Here is a 22,176-nt window from a genome sequence, read left to right as displayed (position 1 = left end):
TGCCCCTTTAACTTAACTCAGAATGCCTCCTTTTGCCTTGCTTAGTGCTGGAACCAGAGGAACAACTGGGCACCTTGCAGCTCCTCATCTACCTTCTACCTCCCTGTAACTGCGACACCCTCCACCGCCTCCTGCAGTTCCTCTCCATGGTGGCCAGGCATGCCAATGACAACGTCAGCAAGGATGGGCAAGAGGTATGATGCGCCCCCCGCGGCCCTAGATGCTGTGACTCCTCCTTTTTCCCGGTTGTAGAAGAGTGGGCCATCAATTTGATGAGCTGTTTCACCTGGAGGAAATGACACCTGCCCTTTCCTGACCCAGCTATTGATGTCAAAAGAGAACTAGTGCAGGCCTTTCTCGGGAGGGACAGTTCCTAAGAGCACATAGGCCATTAACGTCCTGTGTTTCCAGAATGCTTCTAAACAAGGCTGTCATTTTCCCTGATGATGCTTTACGCAAGACCTTGAATTTCCATTTGTGTGAAGAAGACGAGCAATGAGCTCCGGAGGGGTTTACAATCATGAAAAAATGGAGTAATGGGGGTGGGGGGAGATTGCTGTCCTTGTCATTAATTTGATTTGCTTCCTTAACTTGGAGCCCAAATGTGATGTCACCTCGTTATGCTTCCTGTTTGTCCCTCAAGCTCCCATCTGCCCTATAGCTAGAAGTCTAGTCTCCTCCTTTTGAGAGGTCCTTTCTCTCCTTAAACCCCTCCCCCAAAATCGACTGGCTTAAAGCCATGGAGAGTCATTCCTGCTTCCAAACCAGGTGGAGAAGGAGCCAGAAGGAACTAGAAGGTCTGATCTGCTATCGCCATGCATCTGGATGCCACAGGGTGTCGGCTACTGGACAGATTCTGCACAGTCCCATGGGCCCTCCTGGGATGTTCTCATTGAACCTGGTCCCCACTCGGGCCCTAGGGTGACCCCACCCCCTGGCCATCTGAGGTCCTGGGCTCCATTTCTCTTTGGTCACACCCATATGCTTCAAGGTAGTTTTTGGTTTCACCCTTGGACAAAGGAGATGCTGGCCTCAATTTTAGGTGACCAGTTAACAAGCAACCTATTTAATCTTCACCTTAACAAGAGCTCTGTTTCCCTTTTTGATAACGATGCAGTCAGAATGCAGATGAATTCTCCTTGACCTTGGATTCCCCAGGTGATCTCAGACCCTTTCCTGTGCTAACGCTCATTATAAATCAAACACAAAGAGGCCAAAGGCATTCCAAACTTATTTCACCACAGAAACTTTTCTTTTAAATCCTTGTTAAGCAGAGCTCAGCCCTATGGTGGATTCAGTTCTGTATTTATCAAATTTCTTTCCTAAAAATCCTGGTCATGTATTTTTTTTTTTTTTCACTTTAATCCAGAAAGGCAGTTCTGCATTTCTCATCGTCATCCTCGCTATTGGTGTGAGAATGGAACTTTCCTGAATTAGCCACGTGTCTCTATCGTACTTATAATTAGTGAAACCTCGCTGGCTTCAGGCTTCATAATACGGCCCTGACACCTTATTTTAGCAGACGCAGCTGTCCCAGGGATATGCTGTAATTCTCATCATTGTTAAGTAGTTGTAGTCCCCGTCTGGGTGTCCTCCTTTACCAGCTGCAGAAGCAGCACGAGCCGCAGAATCATCGGCACGCCACTGCTTCTCAGATGCTCCTGAAGTAAGATGTGAGCAGGCGGTCGGCTCTTAGGGGACTGAGAAGGCATCGAGCAAAGCAGGAAGTCCAACTGAAGCCGCTCTTGCTTTTTTAGAATCGTTTTCAGACACTCTTTCAGTCCAAATGCTGAACGAGACTCCATCACCTACGCCGAGACGAAGAAAATATTCCTGGATGGGTGCAAATGCCGCTTGCGCTGCTGACACGCTTGCTGCCATCTGTCTCGCTCCGACCTCGTGCTGGCTGCATGCCAGAGGCTTCACACATTACAGTCAGTCCTCACTGCACAACGCAGCTGCCGCTGCCCCCATGTTTCAGAGGTGGAAACTGAGGCCTGGAGGGCTTAAGTAACTCACCCAGTGTCCCACAGGGAGCTCCACGTGCGCAGGCTGTGCATTTGTGCATTTCACAACTCTGGGGGAGGCGCGATGGACCCCATGGGCACTGTAGATTTGCGGAGTGAGCAGGACAGTATCCCAGAAGATGGCAGGAGAATACGTTGAGGGAGGGGCTCCGTGGTCAGGGCCATCCCGTGACCAGTAAAGTCGCAGCTGTGGCTCAAATCCAAACCGGTCTAGCTTCCTAAGAGCAGAAATCTAAACTAGGAATTAGGAAAAAAACCCCCATGGGGGAGTCTAGTTGAGGGTTTTCCAGCCTCCATATCATTGATATTTGGGACCAGGTAATTGTAGGGGTTGCCCTGTGCATTCTGGGATGCTTTAGCAGCATCCCGGGCCTTTACTAAACACCATGTCGGTAGCAGCTCCCCACCGCGCCCCGGTTGTGACAACCAAAAGCATCTCTGGACATCACCGAGTACCCTGTGAGGGGTGGGAGGCGGGGCAGAGTCACCCCTGGTTGAGAGCACCCGGTAGCTTTATAACTAATCGACCATGTGTTCTTGGAGAAATCTGTTCACCTTCCTAAACCTGAGCTTCCTTTTTTTTTTTTTTAATTTTTTTTTTTTTTTTTTTTTTGCGAGAGAGAGAATGAGAGAGAGCACGAGAGGGAGGAGGGTCAGAGGGAGAAGCAGACTCCCTGCTGAGCAGGGAGCCCGATGTGGGACTCGATCCCGGGACTCCAGGATCATGACCTGAGCCGAAGGCAGTCGCTTAACCAACTGAGCCACCCAGGCGCCCTAAACCTGAGCTTCCTTGTCTGAACTTGGGGGATACAGTTTCTTCACCCGGCACTGCACGGTGGTTGAGAAGACTAGTTTACGCTAAGGAATATGAAAATATCCTGGGGACAGCAAAGTTGTACAGGGAAGCAAGAGTTTGCGAGGGTTTCTAGACACTCCCGACCTAAACCTTGAGTCAAGAGGAAGGACTAGTGACCAAACGTCAAAGCAGCAGGGGGGAGAGGGGAGAGGGTTGCTTCCGTGAAATGGTTAGATGGCACGGGCGGACGGTCGCCCACGCCGCCGTCTGAGGTTGGAGTGAAGGCTATGGAGTGGGAAGGCCCCGAGGAGGTACGGGGGGAAATAGGCTGTGTTCATAGAGTGCTGAATGCCTTTGTAAGGGGGTAGGTGCTGCATTCTTTTAAGCCCTGAATGTTTGGAAGGATTCCACTGAGGCAGTGTCGCCCACGCTGTAGACTGGTTAGAGGCAGGGAGGGAGAGAGTTGGGAAGCTTCTGAATGAATAGCAATGTGCAGAGGAGCAGTTCACATTGTCAGAGTCTCCATGGAGCAGTGGCCTTGGTATTTGAATCACGGACATCCTGAGCTCCTATCTGAGTGTTGTTCAGAAGTGGTCTAATTACTGTTCCTGGGGTGCTGCGGCCTCTAGGAGGTGGAGGAGGTGAGGACACGAGGCAAGTGTAGACTTCAGGGAGGCAGTGCAGAGTCACCCCAGAGCTTCGGGGAAAAGGCGGTGAACACGGGCCAGAAAAGTTAGGAGTGGCTTCACGGAGAGGACTGAATTTAAAGCGCACACGAGCAGATGCGTAGGGCTTGAGTGAACGGAACACCTAAGCTCTGTGCGGGGATGGGGGTTAGCTGAAAGCCCCTCTGGTCGAAGTTCAGAGTGGAGGGAGAGGAGCTAGAGGGCATTTGCCGAATGTTTTGTCGGTGGTGGTTTGGCACGAGCACGTAGAAGATACAGGCTGGGCCAAAATCCTACTGTCAGATGTGCTCCAGACACAGGGCAGCTTTCAGCTTTTCCTCTCGCCTGTTTGTTGGTCGGGGTTAGATGTGTCCTGTCTCTGCTGGGTGGTTGTTAAGGTTTGGAACGTGAAGAAATGGAGCCAGAGCATCAGGGAGCTTGGAGGCTTGCACACGCTCCGCCGGCACCTTGCTGCATGACCTTGTTTCTATAAAATAGAGGAAGAGGGAAGAGAACAGAGTTGGCGGAGGGGGGAGGTCTGAGCTTCCTCCTCTATGAAATGAGCATAGTATTTCCTTTGTAATTGGCCCTTACAGTTTACTGCATCATTAACTAATAGGATTGTAACGAATTTGAAAAGAAGGGCATGAGAAAATTTGTTGGCTGGTCAATCGGTGCTTTTCTGGGGGAAAAAAAATAATATTTTATTGAAGTGTGGTGTTTCGCTATCTGTGTTTGCTTTGTTTTATTCCATTTTATTTGCTTTGCTCCTTGGGAAAAAGAGAAATTCCCAAAGGGAAGAACAATTTCCTTTCTTCTAGAAAGAATATTGCAGGAGCATAATTGAAACCTCTTGAGCCGTGGTTTTTCAGGTTGTCCAAGAACGCTCGGGTATTGCATGGAAAATGTGGTGTGGATGTGCACTTTCTTGGTGAGAGAGTCCGTAGCCGGCCTTCAGTTCTTCAAAGAGTCTACGAGGCAGAAGAAATGGAGCACTGGGTATTATATGAAAACAATGAATCATGGATCACTACATCAAAAACTAATGACGTATTGTATGGTGACTAACATAACATAATAAAAAAAAAAAAAAAGACATTACGAGCCACCAGTATAAAGCCGGGATTACGGATCTCTGAGGAGGTGCATACCTCCAGGAAGTGGGGGGTTGGCTTTGGAACTGGAGCACCGGCCCTGCTTTAAAGTTTAGCTTTCCCATTGCCCCGTGCTGTGACCCGTGGGAGGGGTAGGGTCATGAGGAAGATGCAGGCTGGCTTCTCGGCTCCACCCCGCTCCTGGCTCCGGGCTCTGGGCATCACTTCCCTGTTTTGTAAAAAAAAAAAAAAAAGGACAAGAGCCCAGCTGCTTCATGAGCTTATAGTGTGAAAGAACTGAAACAGCCTGTGGAAAGTTCCTAGTCCGGTGACTGACTGTACATGCTAGACTGGTGATAAATGTGAGCGATTCCTATTAGGTATAGAGAGGATCTAGGATGCTTATTTAGTGAAGATAAAAACCGTTCCTTTAATTGCCTGGCTAATAATGAACTCATGAGCTGCCCCCAAGGGCACGTGTTGTTACTTAGACACGTGTGGACTTAGGTGCTGAAGCACAGGCTGCAAGGGTGGAGGCTGCCGCGAGCAAGTCTCCTTTCCAGTCTCAAACGCAGTAAAACAAGAACAAATCACAACATAACACAAAAGCGCTAACGAAGCCCAGCAGGATGGTCTGCAGCTGGAATCTATGTGCCATTTTACGGACGGATTGCATTGCGCTCCCAGAATAGCAACAGGCGAAGGAGGGAACGGATACAGAGTTCTGGGCTGTCCTTGTGCTAAACATTCTTTTAAAAGAAAACAAAATCTCCTATTTGTTAATGTTAAAATAAAAATGGGAAAACCCTGATATGACTTTCAGGGGGTAAGGGGAAGTACTCCAAATGCCTGAGTTCCAAAGGGATGCATTTGAAAATGACACATAGTTGATCTTATCCTCAGCCGTAAATTTCCAGGAAGAGAAAGGAAAAATCAAATAAAAAAATGTCAAGTTTTATGTCAATGAAGTAAAACGAAGGAAAAAAATAATCGAACAGTCATACATATAAAGAGTCCTTCCGTGAAAATGCCCAGTGTTTACCATGTGAAAGCATTTCACTTGGCAGGAGGCCTGAAAACAGGCTCACGTTCTAAAAATAGCACCCACCGTGTGCCATGCTGGGACCGGGTGGCCACCAGCTCAGGGCTCCCCAGGACAAGGGTGGGACCAGGCGTCTTTCTCGTGGCTGTGAATCAGGACTCTTGAATTCTGTGCTGGGCACCCAGGTGCCTCTCAAAGGCTGTGCACATCTTCCCAGACCAAGGAGCCCCACTAAGCAGCCACAGTCTCCATACGTATCCCTGTGTTCCTAGAGTTTCAACTAATACCGACAAGAGAAAGAAAATTTTGCCTAGCCCAGTGGTTCTCAACCAGGGGCAGTTTTGCCCGCAGGGGACACATGGCAATGGCCCTTGCCTGCCTTTCCTGCAGAACCCTCTGCCACACGGTGCCTGGGTGTATTTTACGTGTTTTTGTTTTTGCATAGGGTGTTCTTCCCACTGTCAAATCATCCCTTGCCTCAGCTCCTCTGCTTTTCAGCCTAACAAACACTGTTCTTCCTTCATGGTTTTGTGCAAATGTTGCCACATCTTTGAAGTGTCCCTGGGTCCTCCAGAGTTGATAGCTTCATATTTTGTACTCACTCCTTATAATTGGTATGTTTATTTACCCCCTAGAAAGTGAACTCTTTAAAATAAGGACTGTACTGTGGTCATTGTTGGAAAAATTTTAAATAATTCAAATCCACGAAAATGGTGTAGCCTGTGGTAGGCCCTGAATGGGTGATTTAATATAGGGATGATGGATTGATAGATTTAGGGGTAGATGGAGGGCTGGCTGGCTGGCTTGGATGGATGGACGAGTGGTTGGTTGGATGGATGAATGGATGGATGGATGGACATCAGTATTTTTTAAAAGCAGACAGGGTTAGACATTTTATATAGTACCAGTTTCACAATGAATAACTTACAGATGTAAAATTGTACTTAATATACTATCGAAATGACCGCTAAGCTATGAGAGTCAATCCAAGATATGAAGCAAAAGGAAAATGACAGTGCTCCTCACAGATTCTGCCAGAGGTGCTATTGTCCTTGCAGGGAAAAAAAAAAAAAAGGAAAAAGGTCCCTTTGATTATTGATCCACCCAGCAGTTTGAAAAGCAGAAATAACCCCAATCCTTGTGTTGTCTGCTCTTACAGGTCACTGGGAACAAAATGACCTCTCTAAACTTGGCCACCATATTTGGACCCAATCTGCTGCACAAGCAGAAATCGTCAGACAAAGAATTCTCTGTCCAGAGCTCAGCCCGGGCTGAGGAAAGCACGGCCATCATTGCTGTGGTGCAGAAAATGATTGAAAATTATGAAGCCCTGTTCATGGTAAGTGGCTCTTCTTAGGCAGGACACCTCAGTAAGCTGCCTCGTGTTGCTCTTGGGCTGCATACGGAAGCTCACACACACCATCTCTGGCCCGCGGCGCCCGTCATTGCCCGAATTCATTGCAAGCCGGGCAGTTTCAATAGAACTAGAAATGTCCAGAGCTCTGATGTCACTGGAAGTTTGTGATCCCATGTTTAAACAAACATATCCCAGTTGTAAATTGCATTTTATTGTCCCCTAAGCCACGGTCACATTTTGGAGTCATTTCATTATTCAGATAGTGAGGTCCTTGCTCAAAATATTGATAGCACCCTTCTTTGGGGAGTTATATGTGGCCCTCCTGAATTCATGCAATTCATAACCATCCCCATCAATGGCACCTCCTCCAAGGTCAATCTTGACGTCTTACCTCTTCCATGAAGCTGAAGCTTCACCTCTCTCTCCCATGTCCTTCTCATGTCACTTCTCTGTCCCTCGAACCCCATCACTGTTCTTATTGATGTTTATCTTACTCAACATTGTGTTACGGTCATTTATGACTATTTCCCTTAGTAGTTTATAAATGCATCTGAAACACGGGCTGTGCCCTTGTTATCTTCTCCCTATATCCTCTGTACGCTTTTGGAAGGCCCTCCATCCGGCAGGCACTCAATAAATATTTTTTTTTTATTTGTATTGAATTGCCAGTTCCTGTTTTCTTTCAAAAAACTGCACTGCTTGCTCCAACTTCCCTTGAAACATTAGAACAGATGCCAAGTCTCTTCTATTTCTGTTCGCCGCTCATATTGCATGTCAGAATTTACAGGAACTTTCTCCATGTTTCCTCTCCCATTTCTCCTGTCAATTTGCAAACGCTCACCATAAATCTCACCCTGTTCCACTAGAGCCTTGTGTGGTTCTTCCCCCAAGCGTGTTAGTTCCCTCTTCCGCATCTCCTTAGTATTTTGTCTACATTTATCAAATGCCTTGCATCAGATTTCTTTCCACGCTTGTCTCTCACCGACGATATTTTTCTAAATTTGAGAGCCATTGCTTTAGACTCTTTGCCCTCTGCGTCTTGCCTGTGTGATCGTGCCCAAGTAATTCAGCACTCAACAAGCATCGATTTCGGCTTCCGTGAAAAGGGAAGGTTAAAAGTACGCCCTATTTCCCAGGGTGGTTCCCAGAATCATGTGCTGTGTGCAAGCGTTCTGCAGGCTGTAAAAGTCTATGTAAATGTTAATTAATAATCTTGTTAGTTGAGCAGCATGAGCTGGCCCAAATCTCAGTACTTCGGCACACCAGACATAAATATCTTGTTGATGTAAAGTGTAATCAGATGTTTGTCAGACAGCTTTGCAGCTAACGATTTAGAGACTTGAGCTCCTTGCGTCTTGAGATCTGCAATCCCCCAGGATTTTATGGGCCAAACCTAGAAGGACCATCCATCACATCCGCTCAAATTGCATTGCACAAGCCATGCTTAACTACCAGGGAAGCTGGGAAACGGATTCCTGCTGGATGCCCAGGAAGAAGAGAAAATGGATTTACACACAGTGAACAGTTCACTGGGGTAGAACAGTGTCTTGCTCCTCCTTGAGTCTCTGAAGTGCTATCCCTGTTTGCAAACAAGGAGCTCTCAAAAAATGTGGAATTAGTCATTGCCTGTGTATAAGTTTCACACTTCAGCCAAAACCCTCATAATTAATTACATATTAGGATGAATCAAGTAACTGAACTTTTCAACATTTTCTTCAAGTTTTAAGTCACATGTCATCTTGCCAAGCAGTCTTGGTATGACTTCATGCTCTCTGGATTTTTTTTTTTTTTAACAAAATAATACCTCTCACAAATCTTAATTCTGTTCTCGAAATTCTGTATTCTAAGCAAAGTTCTTTAGATGAAACCACAAACCATCAGGCATTTCTTTTCCACTCGGATACTAACACAGCCCTTCCTGGCCACCATTTCCTGCCGCCCGGACTACAGAAAACAGCAGAAGAATGTCGGTCCTTCGGTTCCACCTTCCCAGCATTTTCCAGACACGCTCTTCGCTTGCTCTTCTCGGGAGACATTGATGTCCAGGGTCTCTGGAGTAGAAGTTCATATTTGTGCTCACCGGTTGTGGTCTTTACTTCTCAGTGAGACCTTTCCTGGCCACCTTGTCTAAAATACAGCGCCCCCCCACCCCCACGTGCACACACCGTCACTTCCTGTTCCCTCTCGCTGCCTTTTCTCCGTGGCACTCATCACTACGAATACAAGGTTTTACTAAGTTCTCCTGTTTGTTGTGTGTTTCCCCACTGGAGCGCAAACTCCACGACAGGATGAACTTGTGTCCGTTTCCATCTACTTTCTTTACTGCATTCCTCCTGTGCCTGGCACGTGGCAGAAACACAAGAAACATTGGTTGAATTAATGAATGACTTGGTGGTAGTTCTGGAACATATGATTTCCGTATTGTTAATCTTTACTCGTTATACATATGAACAGGTTTAGACGTGGAGGAATTAAGGATACCTTTCCAGAGTAAGTTAAAATTAATATAAGCATTCTTGATTTCCTTAGACAGACGATGGGAATTATGTGTTGAGGAATAAAAAGGGAGGAGAGGTGAGACGAAGATCCCCAGCCGAGGTCAGTAAAAAGCAAACTGGCTCTGGATTCAGAAAGCTTTGCTCTAGTCCTTTCTTTGCTCCACATCAGCTTTGTGACCTCACCTTCTGAGATGTCTGCTTCTTCAGTTATCAGAGGACGAGGTTAGAATGAATAAAAACCAAGATCCCTCCTACTTCTAAAATCTACACGCTCCTGTGCCCTGGCCCTGACTTGACTTCTTTTATTTCTATAAAGAAAATGAACCTCGTCACTGGCAGGTCCTCTTGGCATATTTGGCATTTCAGAACCTCGTTGATTATCCTAAGCTGCTGGCTGGTTGGCAAAGCTGGTCTGCGTGGGTGGACAAAAATTCGGTCATGTATGTCGCTGTTTCGTTTTGTTTCTTAAAGAAGCTTTCAGAATGAGCACAATAATTCCAAACAAGGGCGGCCGAAGCCCGATGGTAAAAGATTGTTAGCCATCGTGCTGTTTCAGGCTTTTGGAGGGGTTGATGAGCTCAGAAAGGGAGGCCTTGCTCCCCATTGGCATTAGAAAGGAAGACTTGTTGGGAAAGGTGGCAGAACGGATGGAAGGGTCATACAAACCCACAGAGGCCTGGCGACCACCCAACGTTTGTTCTGAGGGTTAATAATGTCCTTCATGTCCTGATGTTGAGACCGCCTCTCCCATGGGGGAGAGGCATCTGTGTTAGTGAGAGAGGGCCGAAAAGAACCTGGCTTTGTCCCACCATGCAGGAGAGGGACCTACATTCAGAGGCTGGCGCAGGCTTCGAGAGGCTGGCTAGGACAGGCTTTCACACTGGTTGTTTGCTTTTCAGCCACTGGGTGGGAAATTCTCGAGCTGGAGAGAGGTCCTGGTAACAGCCATCGTGATCCCTCTCTCAAAAACCGAGGCAGCAGATTGTGCCAGTCGCTCTCAAACTGGAGCGTGCCCCAGAGTGGCGAGGACAGTTGCCAAACATTCCGATTCCCGGGCCGCGCTCCAGAAAATCAGTTGGAGTAGTGCTGGGATGGGGCCTGGGAATCCGCACTTGCTAATGAATGCCTCCTGGGCATTCTGGTCCTTTCTGAACCACACCCTGGGAAACCACATCTTGGGAAACCCCTAAGGTGCAGGAAAGACCAGGAGCTTTGGAATGAGCTACCAGAATTCACATCCTTACTCGGCCATGCATTTGCTACGTGATCCTGGGCCCGTGCTCAACTTCACTGAGCCTTTCGGTTTCCTGTTGTACAAAAATGATATGAGGTTACCTCCTTTATAGGATCATTTTGAGAATTAGAAATGACATTTTAAGATACTTGGGACAAGAACCGACATATACTGGGCACACAGAAAAGAAAAGATCGATCCTGTTACTATATGAAATGGATAAGATGCCGCCCTATCCCAGCACTTTCAAAGGTGTCCCCTGTGTGGGGAAGCCCACCGGACCCACTCTGCAGAACAGTGTGAGCTGCACCCACACATCCACACTCCTCCTCCCTTACCTGGCTCTTCTTTTTTCCATAGCACCTCTCACCTTTGAACTCACTGTGTAATATACTTACCTATGATGCTTATTGAAACCTAATAGAATGCAAACTTTCTGAAGACAGGGATTTTCATTTGGCTTACAGTTCACTGACGTCCCGAAAAGCAAACGGGTGCCCAGTAATGATTTGTTGAAATGCATTTCTTTTGTTTGTTTGTGTTTGGTTCAGTGCCCATACCCCTTCGACTCCCTCACCTTTAACAGTATCTCTGCTATCAACAGTTGAAAAACTGGGTAACATAAAATGGTATGCTCTGGGAACGCTGCAAATAAAAGAGAAGGCTCGTGCCTATCTAGAAACGCTCACTGGTATCATTGTAAGGTAGAAAGCATTCCCCCACGAAATCGTTAGCGTGCACATTGTTCCGAAAGCTGTTGCTTCCATCACTGATCTGGCAGTCCCATCCAGGAAAGCTCATCGTTGCTCCTGGAATTAATAAGAGCTTCAGAGCAGAGTGGAGAAAACTTGTCAGCTCATTCTGAGGGCTGATACTAAATGATTCCTACCAGGGCTCCTTTTTTGGAGAGAGGGAAAGAAGAGAAGGCACCACCCTTCCAGGCTGATGAACAGTCCGGGGTGCAGTGGAGACGTGGGAACGCCGGCGCGCTCCCAGCCCGCCAGTTCGTCAGCCTGAGCTGGGGACCAGCACCGCGCACATGGGAATTTTCAACTGAGAACCACTGGGAGCAAGGGTCAGTGGCCGACGTGAGGATTCCAAGCTTTGCTTCGTGTTCCCTTCACTCCCTGATGCAAATTGCAGTTTCTTAAAACGGCTTTTGCATGCCAAATCAAAAGCAGTCAAGTCATGATCCAGGTCATCAAACAAGGAAGAGCCCGTACCAACATAGCCAAATAATTATATATGATGTCCATTTCCTTTTTTTTATACAAGCACTGTTTTCTAAAGAACCACTGTTTATGTGCCAGGGGTTGGGCTGGTCATTATGTACATCATCAGCTAATCTAAATTTCACCACCATTTCGTGAGGAGTAAGCCAAGATAGTTCGCCCAAGTGATGCAGCAACTAAGTGAATTATTTCTACAGCATGATGCCTCCCTGCCCGAAAGACAAGGTGCTTTAATGTGGTGTCTCCGATATGGAGTCTGTTCGCGGGGGAGAGAGAGACTATGTTAGCCGGTTTGGAAATGGGGAGCTAAGGAGACGCTTAACAGCATTCATCCCTCTGGACTAATCGTAGCACCGACCCGCTTGATGTTCAGGCTAGCAGGTGGCAGCGAGAGCCGGTGGGTGTTCCTGCTGGAGCCTGCTCACCTTGTCCCTGCCCGCAACGACGGAACACGTGTACCGCTGGTGACACAGGCGGAGAGGGGCAGAAGCAAGGACTGCTCGATTTTCTTCATCTTCCTTCCTCGCGTCTTCCCCCAACCACAGCTCCGCGAGTCCTGGGCTCCTTGGCTCTGTCTGTTCACTCACGTGCCCCAGTTGCCAAACACACTGCCTGGCATGTGTCAGGCCCTTGAGAAAAATGTGTTGAACTTCATGCATCCTGACCCTCCAGATCCACCCAGAGCCCCTTCCCGTGACATGAGGCCATCCTCTGCAACAGTCCCACAAAAGGTTCTAGGCTGGGCCTGCCCATGTTTGAGCTTTTGCTCCCATAAACAGCCCGAGTGCTTAGTCATTTCTTTCAGTGTGTGTGTTAATTTACAAAAATGTCATCATGACTTCCAGTGATACTTGCTTTTGCTGGAAAGTGGTAGAGTTTGCAATGCCGAAGCATCCTTCTTGGTCCAGTGCAAAGGGATGGACTGGTATGGAACACTCGGAGTAATTCAGGTTTGTTATAGTGACTTAGTAAATGGAGAAAACTTGAGCCATTTTCCCCTCTCTGTGGTTTATAGAAGAAACTACATCCTTAAGTGTTATAGCCTAGGCAACCATTCAAGGTTTCATTTTTAATTTGATAGGGTGGATTTTCATTGTGACAGTTTTATTCCTTCGTATGTGCAGTGTTTACATTTTTTCTCTGAAGCAGGAGAGTCCAAAGTTCTTTTGATTTTTGAAATAGCATTCTGCTTTGAAGGAACACATGAAAATCTAAGGAGTTGAGCCTCCAGATAAACACAACCATAAATGGTACCCTTGGAAAATATCTAAACTTACTAAATAGTTGACTAAAACCCAATAGAGATTTTGATGTGAAACAATAAATTGTAAGTGAAAAAGCCGTTGGGGCTGGGTTTTGTTTCTTCACTCCGATGTGCAGAATTGGTTGATTTTTTTTAAAGTAGTCTATTTTTCACAGTCCTCCTTAGTTTCCATTTTGCTATATACAGAATCCCAGAAGAAAAAAGATAAAATGTGTTTGGTTATGGAGTCATACTTTTCATTTTTCCTTTTTTTTTTTTTTTTTAACGTAATCTCTATGCCCAATATGGGGCTCAAACTCATGACCCTGAGATCAAGAGTCGCATGCTCTACTGACTGAGCCAGCCAGGCTCCCCTCATTTTTCATTTTTTAAAAAAAGATTTTATTTATTTATTTGAGAGAGAGAGAGAATGCACACACAAGTTGGGGTGAGGGAGCAGAGGGGGAGGGAAATGGAGGGAGAGGTCGGGGAAAGAATCTCAAGCCGACTCCGCACTGAGCTCGGAGCCCCATGCGGGGCTTGATCTCACGACCCTGAGATCATGACCGGAGCCGAAACCAAGAGGAGCTTAACCCACCGAGCCACCCAGGCGCCCCTCATTTTTCATTTTTATATTAACGGGAACAGTAGTTTATGAACATGTGAGAACATTTCTGATGATCCTCACTTGGGAAAGGAAATTTATTTTCCAACTCTAAAAATTAATAGCAAGGAGATTTTGCTAGAGCATGACACTGGTACTAATTTAAAGCAGAGAGAAGCATCTATGCAAAGGTAACAGAACCAGTGTACATGCACCATGAAGACCAGTAATTCTGGGTTCTTTTTTATTATTATTTGTCGCCATTCTGACAACATTTTTTGAGCATCCATTGGGTAGGAAACGCCACCTAGCTTGTGTTCTGGAAGAGTACGGTATTGACCTGCAAGAGTAAGCGGGTGAAGGGTCATGGATGTGCAGGTAGGAGCTTCAGGAGAGAAAAGAGGAGGGAGCAAAGAGGAAGAAGAAGAGGCATAATTGAGAAAGCATTTGACTGCTAGGAGAAGAAAACTCAACTGCCAGTGACGTCACAGAAGCAGCCTAAGGGGCGGGGCTTAGTGGCTCACCGGCACTTTCGCTGTCTCTGCTCTGCCATCTTCAGCTACAAGACCCTGCAGTTATTTCCAGCATCTCTTGCGGCCATCATCACATCCAGTGATGAAAAGAGATGTTTCCAGAGCCCCGCGTGGGGTACCCCGGCCAGGATTGGCACACGTGAGCCAGCCCTCGCTGCGAAAGAGGCTAGCTGACAGCGAGCTACAACGTTAGGAGCCTGGATCACTTCTGGGCAGACAAGTCAGATCGTCCTTGCCTTTGGGCAATTTACCTTCTACCGATGTGACCAACCGAAGACTTGAGGTCTGGCGGAAGAGAAGGAACCAGCAGGGAGAAGCTACATGGAGTTGGCTTCCAGACCGTTGCAGCTGAGGGCCCAACAGATCACAAACTTCAAATCTAGAAATTCAGGCAGAGGTCAGGGGCAGAGACATATCAAGAGGAAATCCCACAACTTAGTCACCCACCCAAAGTGTTAAGCAAAGGAGAAGAGAGTGGTGCTTCTCTGCGGGCACACAGGATAAGAGGCAGAGATGGATGTCTGTTAGTCAAGAAAAAAGTCACAGAACAAAGATTGGCCATCTCCATGTTATCGGCTTTTATTTGGTTCTTTTAAGTGTTTAATTTATTATTTTGTCTATTTCTAACAAAATCTATTATTCTGAACCTCTTCGCAAATCGGTAAGGTACTTTCAAATCTGTTGGTCCTTTTGATCCTCATCACGCTTCCATAAAGGTAAATGGGACAGATAGGATATGCCTGGATTTTCAGATGCAGGAGCAGAATCCTAAAGAAGATGGTTGATGTATCCAAGTTTACATGACTTAATTATAAGCAGCAAAGCTGATAAAAACTGGACCTTGGGGGCTATCGACTCTTACTCAGAAATTCTTTTGACAGTGTCCTGATTTCCTGCAAAGGAGCATATATAGGAATGATCTGTCTGGATATTTCTGACTTACCGTAAGCTCCTGTTTCCCCTTGACTTGTGTTTCTCTGTTAAGTATCTAACTTCACAGAAAATGAATGCTCACAATTGAACTGAGCCAGTAGTTTGAAATTTTTATTAAGTAATAGGAAATGAAACATGCAAATAGGGACAAATATTGGAGAGATTATTGGGAAAACAGCAGTGGAGGCTGTTACACAAATATTACAAGTCAGTTCTAGGCATAATTTCAAATTCTCTACCCTAATTTTCCCACTGGCCTCAATTTTCTGTACCATTCCTTTAACAACAAACAAACGTGGTTTTATCATGAATTTTTAAAGCTGCTTTAAGTCATTTTGTAACAAGATGGGATATAAATAAACTTATTAAAATAATGGATTATGTACACTAGAGTCAGTCTTAGCTAATAGGAAAATATTACCTACCCTTCCTGCAATACAGGGATCCACATTTTGAAACTAGCTTTTTACTTATTTGTAAAGAGTGTCTCCGAGCCAAAATGGTATCATGGGTCTTTTAAAAAGACACTATAGATAGATTTATAGCACTGACCCTTTCTATTTGCATTTGTTACCAAGTAAAAGTCATGTACGCTACGTAAAATAAACCTCAATGATTACAATTGGTTGGGAACCAAGCCGAGTTGAAAGAGTAAAAACTCTGAATTATGGAATAATTTAACAGAACGTTATGGAAAGTTATGTTTTAAATAATGATACTTCCTGTAACCTACTTTAATAGTGTACCCAAGTTAATAATTTATCATTAGACATACTGTATACTCTCAACAGAATTAATATTGTGATGCTTGCAGCACTCCGAAGGGTATACATGAGGGTTGTTTATTCTTCAGTGGGAATGGATTGGTGCTTGGAGCAAAATTTTTTATTACGTGTCTAAGCATAGAAAATTTTAAATTAAACTAACTGGATGAAAAACAAATATTTTTCCTCATTTGCTCACGGAATTTTCTTTTAAAAAGTGTTCAGGATATACACGTTTTTGGCTTATATTATTTTTTGCTTTCTGTTCATTTTTCAAAAAACGAGTTCTCTCCTCATTTTTACCCTTCAGACATTACTTTTTTTTTTGACAAATTGATACATTAGTGTGTATTTGTTGGGTCGTGTTGCTTGAAAAAGTTGCAGTGAAAATTATCAGTCTTTATTTGTTTAATTTATTCAATAAAGTAAGAGAATTGAACCCCTCAGCCTTGACCTAAAAGCCCTGCCCCTTCTCTTCTCCTTCCGTTCTCATTCCCAGGCCATTGGGTTTGGGCACCGAGCTTTAAATGCCATCTATATGCGTCTCCCGCATTTCTCTGTCCAGCCCAAGCCTCTCTCCTGAACCCCAGAGCCTTATTCCCAGTTGCCGACTAGATCTTTCATTTGGATGTCCCACAGGCCTCCCCCTTTGCCCCCCTTACCCTAGCGAAGCCACCCTTCTAGCCGTGACCCCCAGCCTCCTCCTCCTGCAGCTTCTCTACACCAGTCAGTGTCAGGGGCAGCCCCGTGCTTCCGGGTGCCTGCCTCTCGGCTCCAAACATTGAAGGCATCTCTCTTCTTCTCCTTCTCCTTCCCTCTTTCTCTCCGCAGCCAGCAAATTAGCTAATGCTATCATCTCTCTCCTCGCTGTCTCCAGGGTCCACAGATTTCTCATCGGCTCACCATCCTGGTTCAGCCCTCCGCCGTCTCTCTTCTGGATATAGCAGTGGCCCCCCTGTGCACTCCCTGCGTCACCCCCTTGCCTCCCTGCAGTCTGCTGTAAATGCAGCAGCCAGCAATGACAATTCACGGTAGTCCTCTGCTCAAAACCCCCAGTGGCTCCCCAGCCACCTAGAGAGAGAGCAGATGCCCTTATCATGACCCGTAAGACTCCACAACATCTGGCCTTGGCTACCTGACCCACTTCCTACTGCTCGCCTTCTTCCTTATTCCTTCCAGCCTCGCTGGCCTCCTCTCTGCTCCTGACTCACGATCTTGCTGATTTTTTCTTCCTTCTGCTTGGAATGATTTTCTCCAATTCCTTCGTCAACTTCAGTTCTCTGTTCAGATGGCAGTTTCTCTGTGACCTGCCATCCTACTTAGATGGCACTTCCCCGCCCCGCCCCCTCCCCGCACAGCCCATTGCCCCTTTTCTGCTTTGTTCGTCTTCGTGTGATCCACGCTGTGTTTGCTTTGTTTATTTGTTAATGCCGGTCTTCCCATATTGATTGTCAGTTTAAAGGAGACAAGGATTCTTGTCTATTTGGTTTGTAGCTGAATCCCAGCATCCGGTGCCTGGCACTCAGTAAGCAGTCACCAAATATTTATGTAACGAATGAAAGGAAGGAGGTGGGAAAAGGCCAGAGTGAGAAGCGCAGTGGTTGCTGAAGTAGAGAGCGTGTGAGGGTGGCCGTGTGTGAGGGGACAAAATGGCAAACATGAGGAAGCGAGTGGAGGGCTTCCACTGTAGGGATAAAAAGGTTTCTTGAAGCGGGCCGGTTAGCTCAGTTGGTTAGAGCGTGGTGCTGATAAAAAGGTTTCTTGAGCAAGCGTCTTGATCAGAGCACTCGGACAACCACACAGAGAAGAAATTAGATACCGGTGGTGAAGGAAATAGCTAGTGTCTAAGTTAGCAAGCAGTTGCATCAAAGGCCCATGAAGGATGTATCTTTCTTTTCAACTAAAATCTCGAAGTAGTTTAAGGAATTGGAGGTCCACAGGCAAATATGGCTTTAGGCATAGGTTTACCTAGCACTCATGATATTGAGAGATCCTTTCTTTCCATTTCCTTCTGTGGTTTCTTTGATCATCAGCACCATCCTCAGGCCCCATGTGGCTTCTGGCCCTGTATTGTCTCTCTCAGATGCCTCAGGGAAATTCTCCCAGCTTTTCATTACCTCGAATGGAGTCACACGCCCGTTGTGCAGGCAGCCCCGGTGTTCGGGGAGGGGAATGATGGTGGCCCTCGACCAGCTTACACATCACCCTTGAGCTAAGGGTTGGGGAGCAGTTGATTCTTCCGAGGGAACTTTGGGGCAGAACTGTTACAACAAGAGGGAAATGGAAGCTGGTAATGGCCAACAGATGCCCACTACAAAGGGGTAACAAGGGCTCGAACTTGGATCAGTGCAGTAGAAATGGAAGATAGAGGAAAGAAGGAACAGGCCTCACAGAGATGAAGTCAAGTAGGTTTCCTGGTTCTGAACAGGGAGGGGAGAGGACACAGAGAAGCTTCAATGCAACCCAGATTTTGAGTTTGTGTGAGTAGGGTTTGGCAATGTCATTAATGAAGATTCAGGATGAAGTAGGAGGAACAGATTTATGAGGGAAGGAAAGCGTTTTGTTGTTGCTTTCTCATCCCTGTTTTTATTAATAAAATTGTTTCCAGCTTCTCAGAGCTCAAGAAGAATTGAGTTCTGCAAGAGGCAGGAGGCAAATTCTTCCACCCGCCACTTATTCTCCGAAGACTTGGCCCTGCAGGTTTAAGAGCCTGGTCTCTGAGCCCTCCTGTGAGAGAATCAGATGGAAATGTTGTTTCCGCTCAATAATTTGAATTTCCTTACTTGAGCCACCAGCATCTGTAGAGTGAAAAGCCCGTTGGAGCTGAGTTCAGTCTTTTCTCATAGAACGTTTTCACACAATATTGTGGCTTAGGATTATAAGGCCATCTTCTAATGTGCTGTGGGTTAGCCTAGGGAAACGTGACCCTCAGCTACAGAACTCGAATGAATGCCTTGTCAAATTCTGAAGCAAGAAACTTTTTTCATTGTTGATGGACCAGGATGCAAGGAAGGGGTGAGTGCAAGCAGGCAATGATAAAATGACTTGGGCCAGTATAGTAATCAGCATGTTTTTGAGTGTTTACTATCTGCCAGGTACTGTTCTAAGTTCTCAGTGTATAATAAGTCATTCGATCACCACAGCAACCCTTTGTGGTGAGGCCTATCATTCTCTCCACTTTACAGATGAGGAAACTGAGACCTAGAAAGGTCACGTGCCTTGCCGAAGGTCCCACAACTAATAAATGGAACTAGGACTCAAACACAGTCTGGCTCAAGGGCCTGTCCTCTTTTTTTTTTTTTTAAGAGACAGGGAGAGAGGGGGGTGGTTGGGGTGCAGAAGGAGAGGGGGAGAGAGAATCTTAAGCAAGCTCCACCCCCAGCATGGAGCCCAACATGGGGCTCCATCTCACGACCCTGAGATCATGACCTGAGGCCAAAATCAAGAGTCGGATGCTTAACCACTGAACCACCCAGGCGCCCCAAGGGCCTGTCCTCTTAATAAACTGATCATATATTCCAGACTTGCCCAAGACAGGTATAATTTATGCCTGTTGTCTTCACATAATTATAAATAGGAACTCTAGAAAGTGTCCCCATTTGGACAATAAATTATGAACACCGCCCATCCTAACCATGATATTTTGCTTATTCAAAGCCAAGAAAATCTTATCTGAGCAATAGAAGTATCAAGTGATTAGGCTCCCTCTCCACTCATAAGAGGGGTGACAATTTGGGTTGAATATGACGTTTTGGTCATCATCCACTTTGTCCTAAGAATTAAACCGGCTGTATGGGTTGGTGTAGGTTTGGTTTTAATGGGCAAATCACTCTGTTCTGACTTTTAAGGCTCTGTTTTATGTTATTGTAGAGTTGCCAATGATCATAGTTTTCCTCTTTCTGGAATGGTTTGATTTATGCCTCGACATTTGGCCCCTCCAGGTTCCGCCCGATCTCCAGAACGAAGTACTGATCAGCCTGTTGGAGACCGATCCCGATGTGGTGGACTATTTACTCAGAAGAAAGGCCTCCCAGTCCTCGTGAGTACACCAGTTGCTCGTCTTCTAAAGCTGCCATGGGGATTCCTCTTTTCATTTCTAAAGAATTAGAGAAGTTTACATAATTCCACACAGGGTAACTGGCAGTGGAGATGTGGCAACTTTCTGGCAGATCTTGTCAGCCCACCTACCCGGAAAATGCTTCAATTTTCCTAATCCACTTATTAAATTAGAAAGTGCTTTATGGGGTGTTGCTGTTTCATTTTTGGCTTTTTTAGCCCCTCGAGGTCCTTTTGACTGTGTTTACTGGAAAAAAAAAAGAAAAGAACTAATAAATCCCTGGCGAGAAGCTCAAAGGACTCTGATGCACATCAGTGATTCTACTTCTAGAATCCTGATAGCTGTACTTACGGGTCCCTTAGGCTGCACCTGGATGCATCTTACTTGTGTAACTTGCCAGCGCAATTGACACATTACCAAACCACAAGACAAGCCTCTCCCGAGGCCTAGGTGCCCATTTAAAATTAGAGGTGTGTGCTCTCCTGACTCTCCGCTCTTTATAATTAATATCCTTTTGGTAAAAATGCACGCTGGGCTCCACATGTAGCCGTGTTTGCAGTGAGTAAAGCACAAGCCATGCTGTAGGCCCTGCTTTGCCGCCATTTTTGCCCCCAAAGGAAGACCATTGGATTTTGCTTGAGCCAGATTTTAGGCTTAATCTCAAACATTTGGTACAGAGGCAGCATGTGTGGGGGTGCTGAGCACTTGGCAAAGCCAGTGAAGAGGGTATTATGGCGTCATTAACCAGGAGCCATGTTGCCACCATGACGCCAAACCTTAAATTTGTGGCGGGAAGAGTTGTTGTCATCCTTTCATGAAAGCATCCTTTACGTTGTGCTTTTAATTTACTGAATGTCAACAGCTCTAAGACACATTTTGCCCCGTGTTTTATCATCTCTGAAATGGAGAGTCATCGTATAATCAATGGCATGGTCTAATATAAATCACAGCATTTTTTGTCTTTCTTAGCTGTATGTAAAATAGTGGTCTGTCTTACTCCACGGTGTCTTGGAAATATTGACACGTGTTAAATTGTTCCTTTATATTGATGTTGAATTTGAGAGATTAATTTTCATTTGAAACTATTTCAGATATAAAAGCTTATATTATTTAGAGAAATGTAGGGAAAGGAATTCCATCCACATGGCTCACGCCTCCTTCTTTCCTGCATCTTTGCATGAATAGCAGCGCAAGATCCAGCTTCAGTCCATTTCCTGCAGAGCAGGGAAGAATTTTTAAGTGGCTCATCTTTTCAAATGCACTTTTTAAAAATTCATCTTTGTGCCAGTTATTATCAGGCCAGATTCTGGTTCAAGTGAGGTGTTTCGCCTGGATTCGAGCCCCAAGAACCACGAGTGAATAAGAATATATTCAAATTGTCTAAATGGGCTGGCATTTCATGGTCTCGCTTTTCATTTCAGATAATTGGGCTCCCTTAAATTTTCCCTAGATTTCTAACTGTCATCAAGGTATAAGTTCTAATTTAAACTAACACAAATGGCTTTTCTTCACAGCAGATCTTGTATCACCAGAATTTTAATGAACTCACTTCTTTCCCTCCCCGTGCAAGAAAACAGACACGGCGGCCTTTCTGTTTGTGAATCCCTCGTTAAGCTGCATTTATGACATTTCATGGGTACTCTGTGGAAAAGCTGGAAAACACACACCTAAAAAAAAACAAAACACTGATGTTGACTTGCCAAATTTCAGCTTTTATATGGCATGTTGAAATATAGAAATATTGTGCTTTGAAGAATAGTCAATAGAAGTTCTTTTTATGTGGTTTTCAGGTATGCTCTTTGCATATAAATGCCAAGGGAACCTTTCTTTCACTACTCTTAGGAAAAGGAAGAAGCTTCCATATTAAGCTCATCCCAAGCTGTACAATTGTCTAGCCTCTCCTGTTCCCTATCCCTGTAAGACTAAGAATTGTACAGTCAAGGCAAGCTGACCCTAGAACAAGGCCGTAGGTGAGTGTCAGGGCCTCAAGGGAAGGGAGGTGAGCTCCCAGGTGCTCTGTGGATGTCAGAGACTAGCTTCATTGAACAGAAAACATTTGGAGAAGACACTCTTAGTGAGGAGAAGAAGGGAGTGTTT

General features: G+C 45.6%; 1 protein-coding gene across 1 annotated transcript in view; it reads left to right on the top strand.

Annotated features, from left to right (window-relative positions):
- Positions 1-22,176, top strand: part of ARHGAP6 (Rho GTPase activating protein 6) — a 241,425-nt gene that overhangs the window by 202,735 nt on the left and 16,514 nt on the right. Inside the window, exons 8-10 of the mRNA XM_032391112.1 lie at positions 46-194; positions 6,784-6,963; positions 19,964-20,061. Coding sequence (XP_032247003.1) covers positions 46-194; positions 6,784-6,963; positions 19,964-20,061 — 427 coding nt within the window. The remainder of the gene's footprint in view (positions 1-45; positions 195-6,783; positions 6,964-19,963; positions 20,062-22,176) is intronic.

The sequence above is a fragment of the Phoca vitulina genome, unplaced genomic scaffold, assembly GCF_004348235.1.
Source record: "Phoca vitulina isolate PV1807 unplaced genomic scaffold, GSC_HSeal_1.0 scaffold60, whole genome shotgun sequence".
Lineage (NCBI taxonomy): Eukaryota > Metazoa > Chordata > Mammalia > Carnivora > Phocidae > Phoca > Phoca vitulina.
The sequence above is the reverse complement of the archived record's forward strand: the minus strand, read 5'-3'. Positions and strand labels throughout refer to the sequence as shown.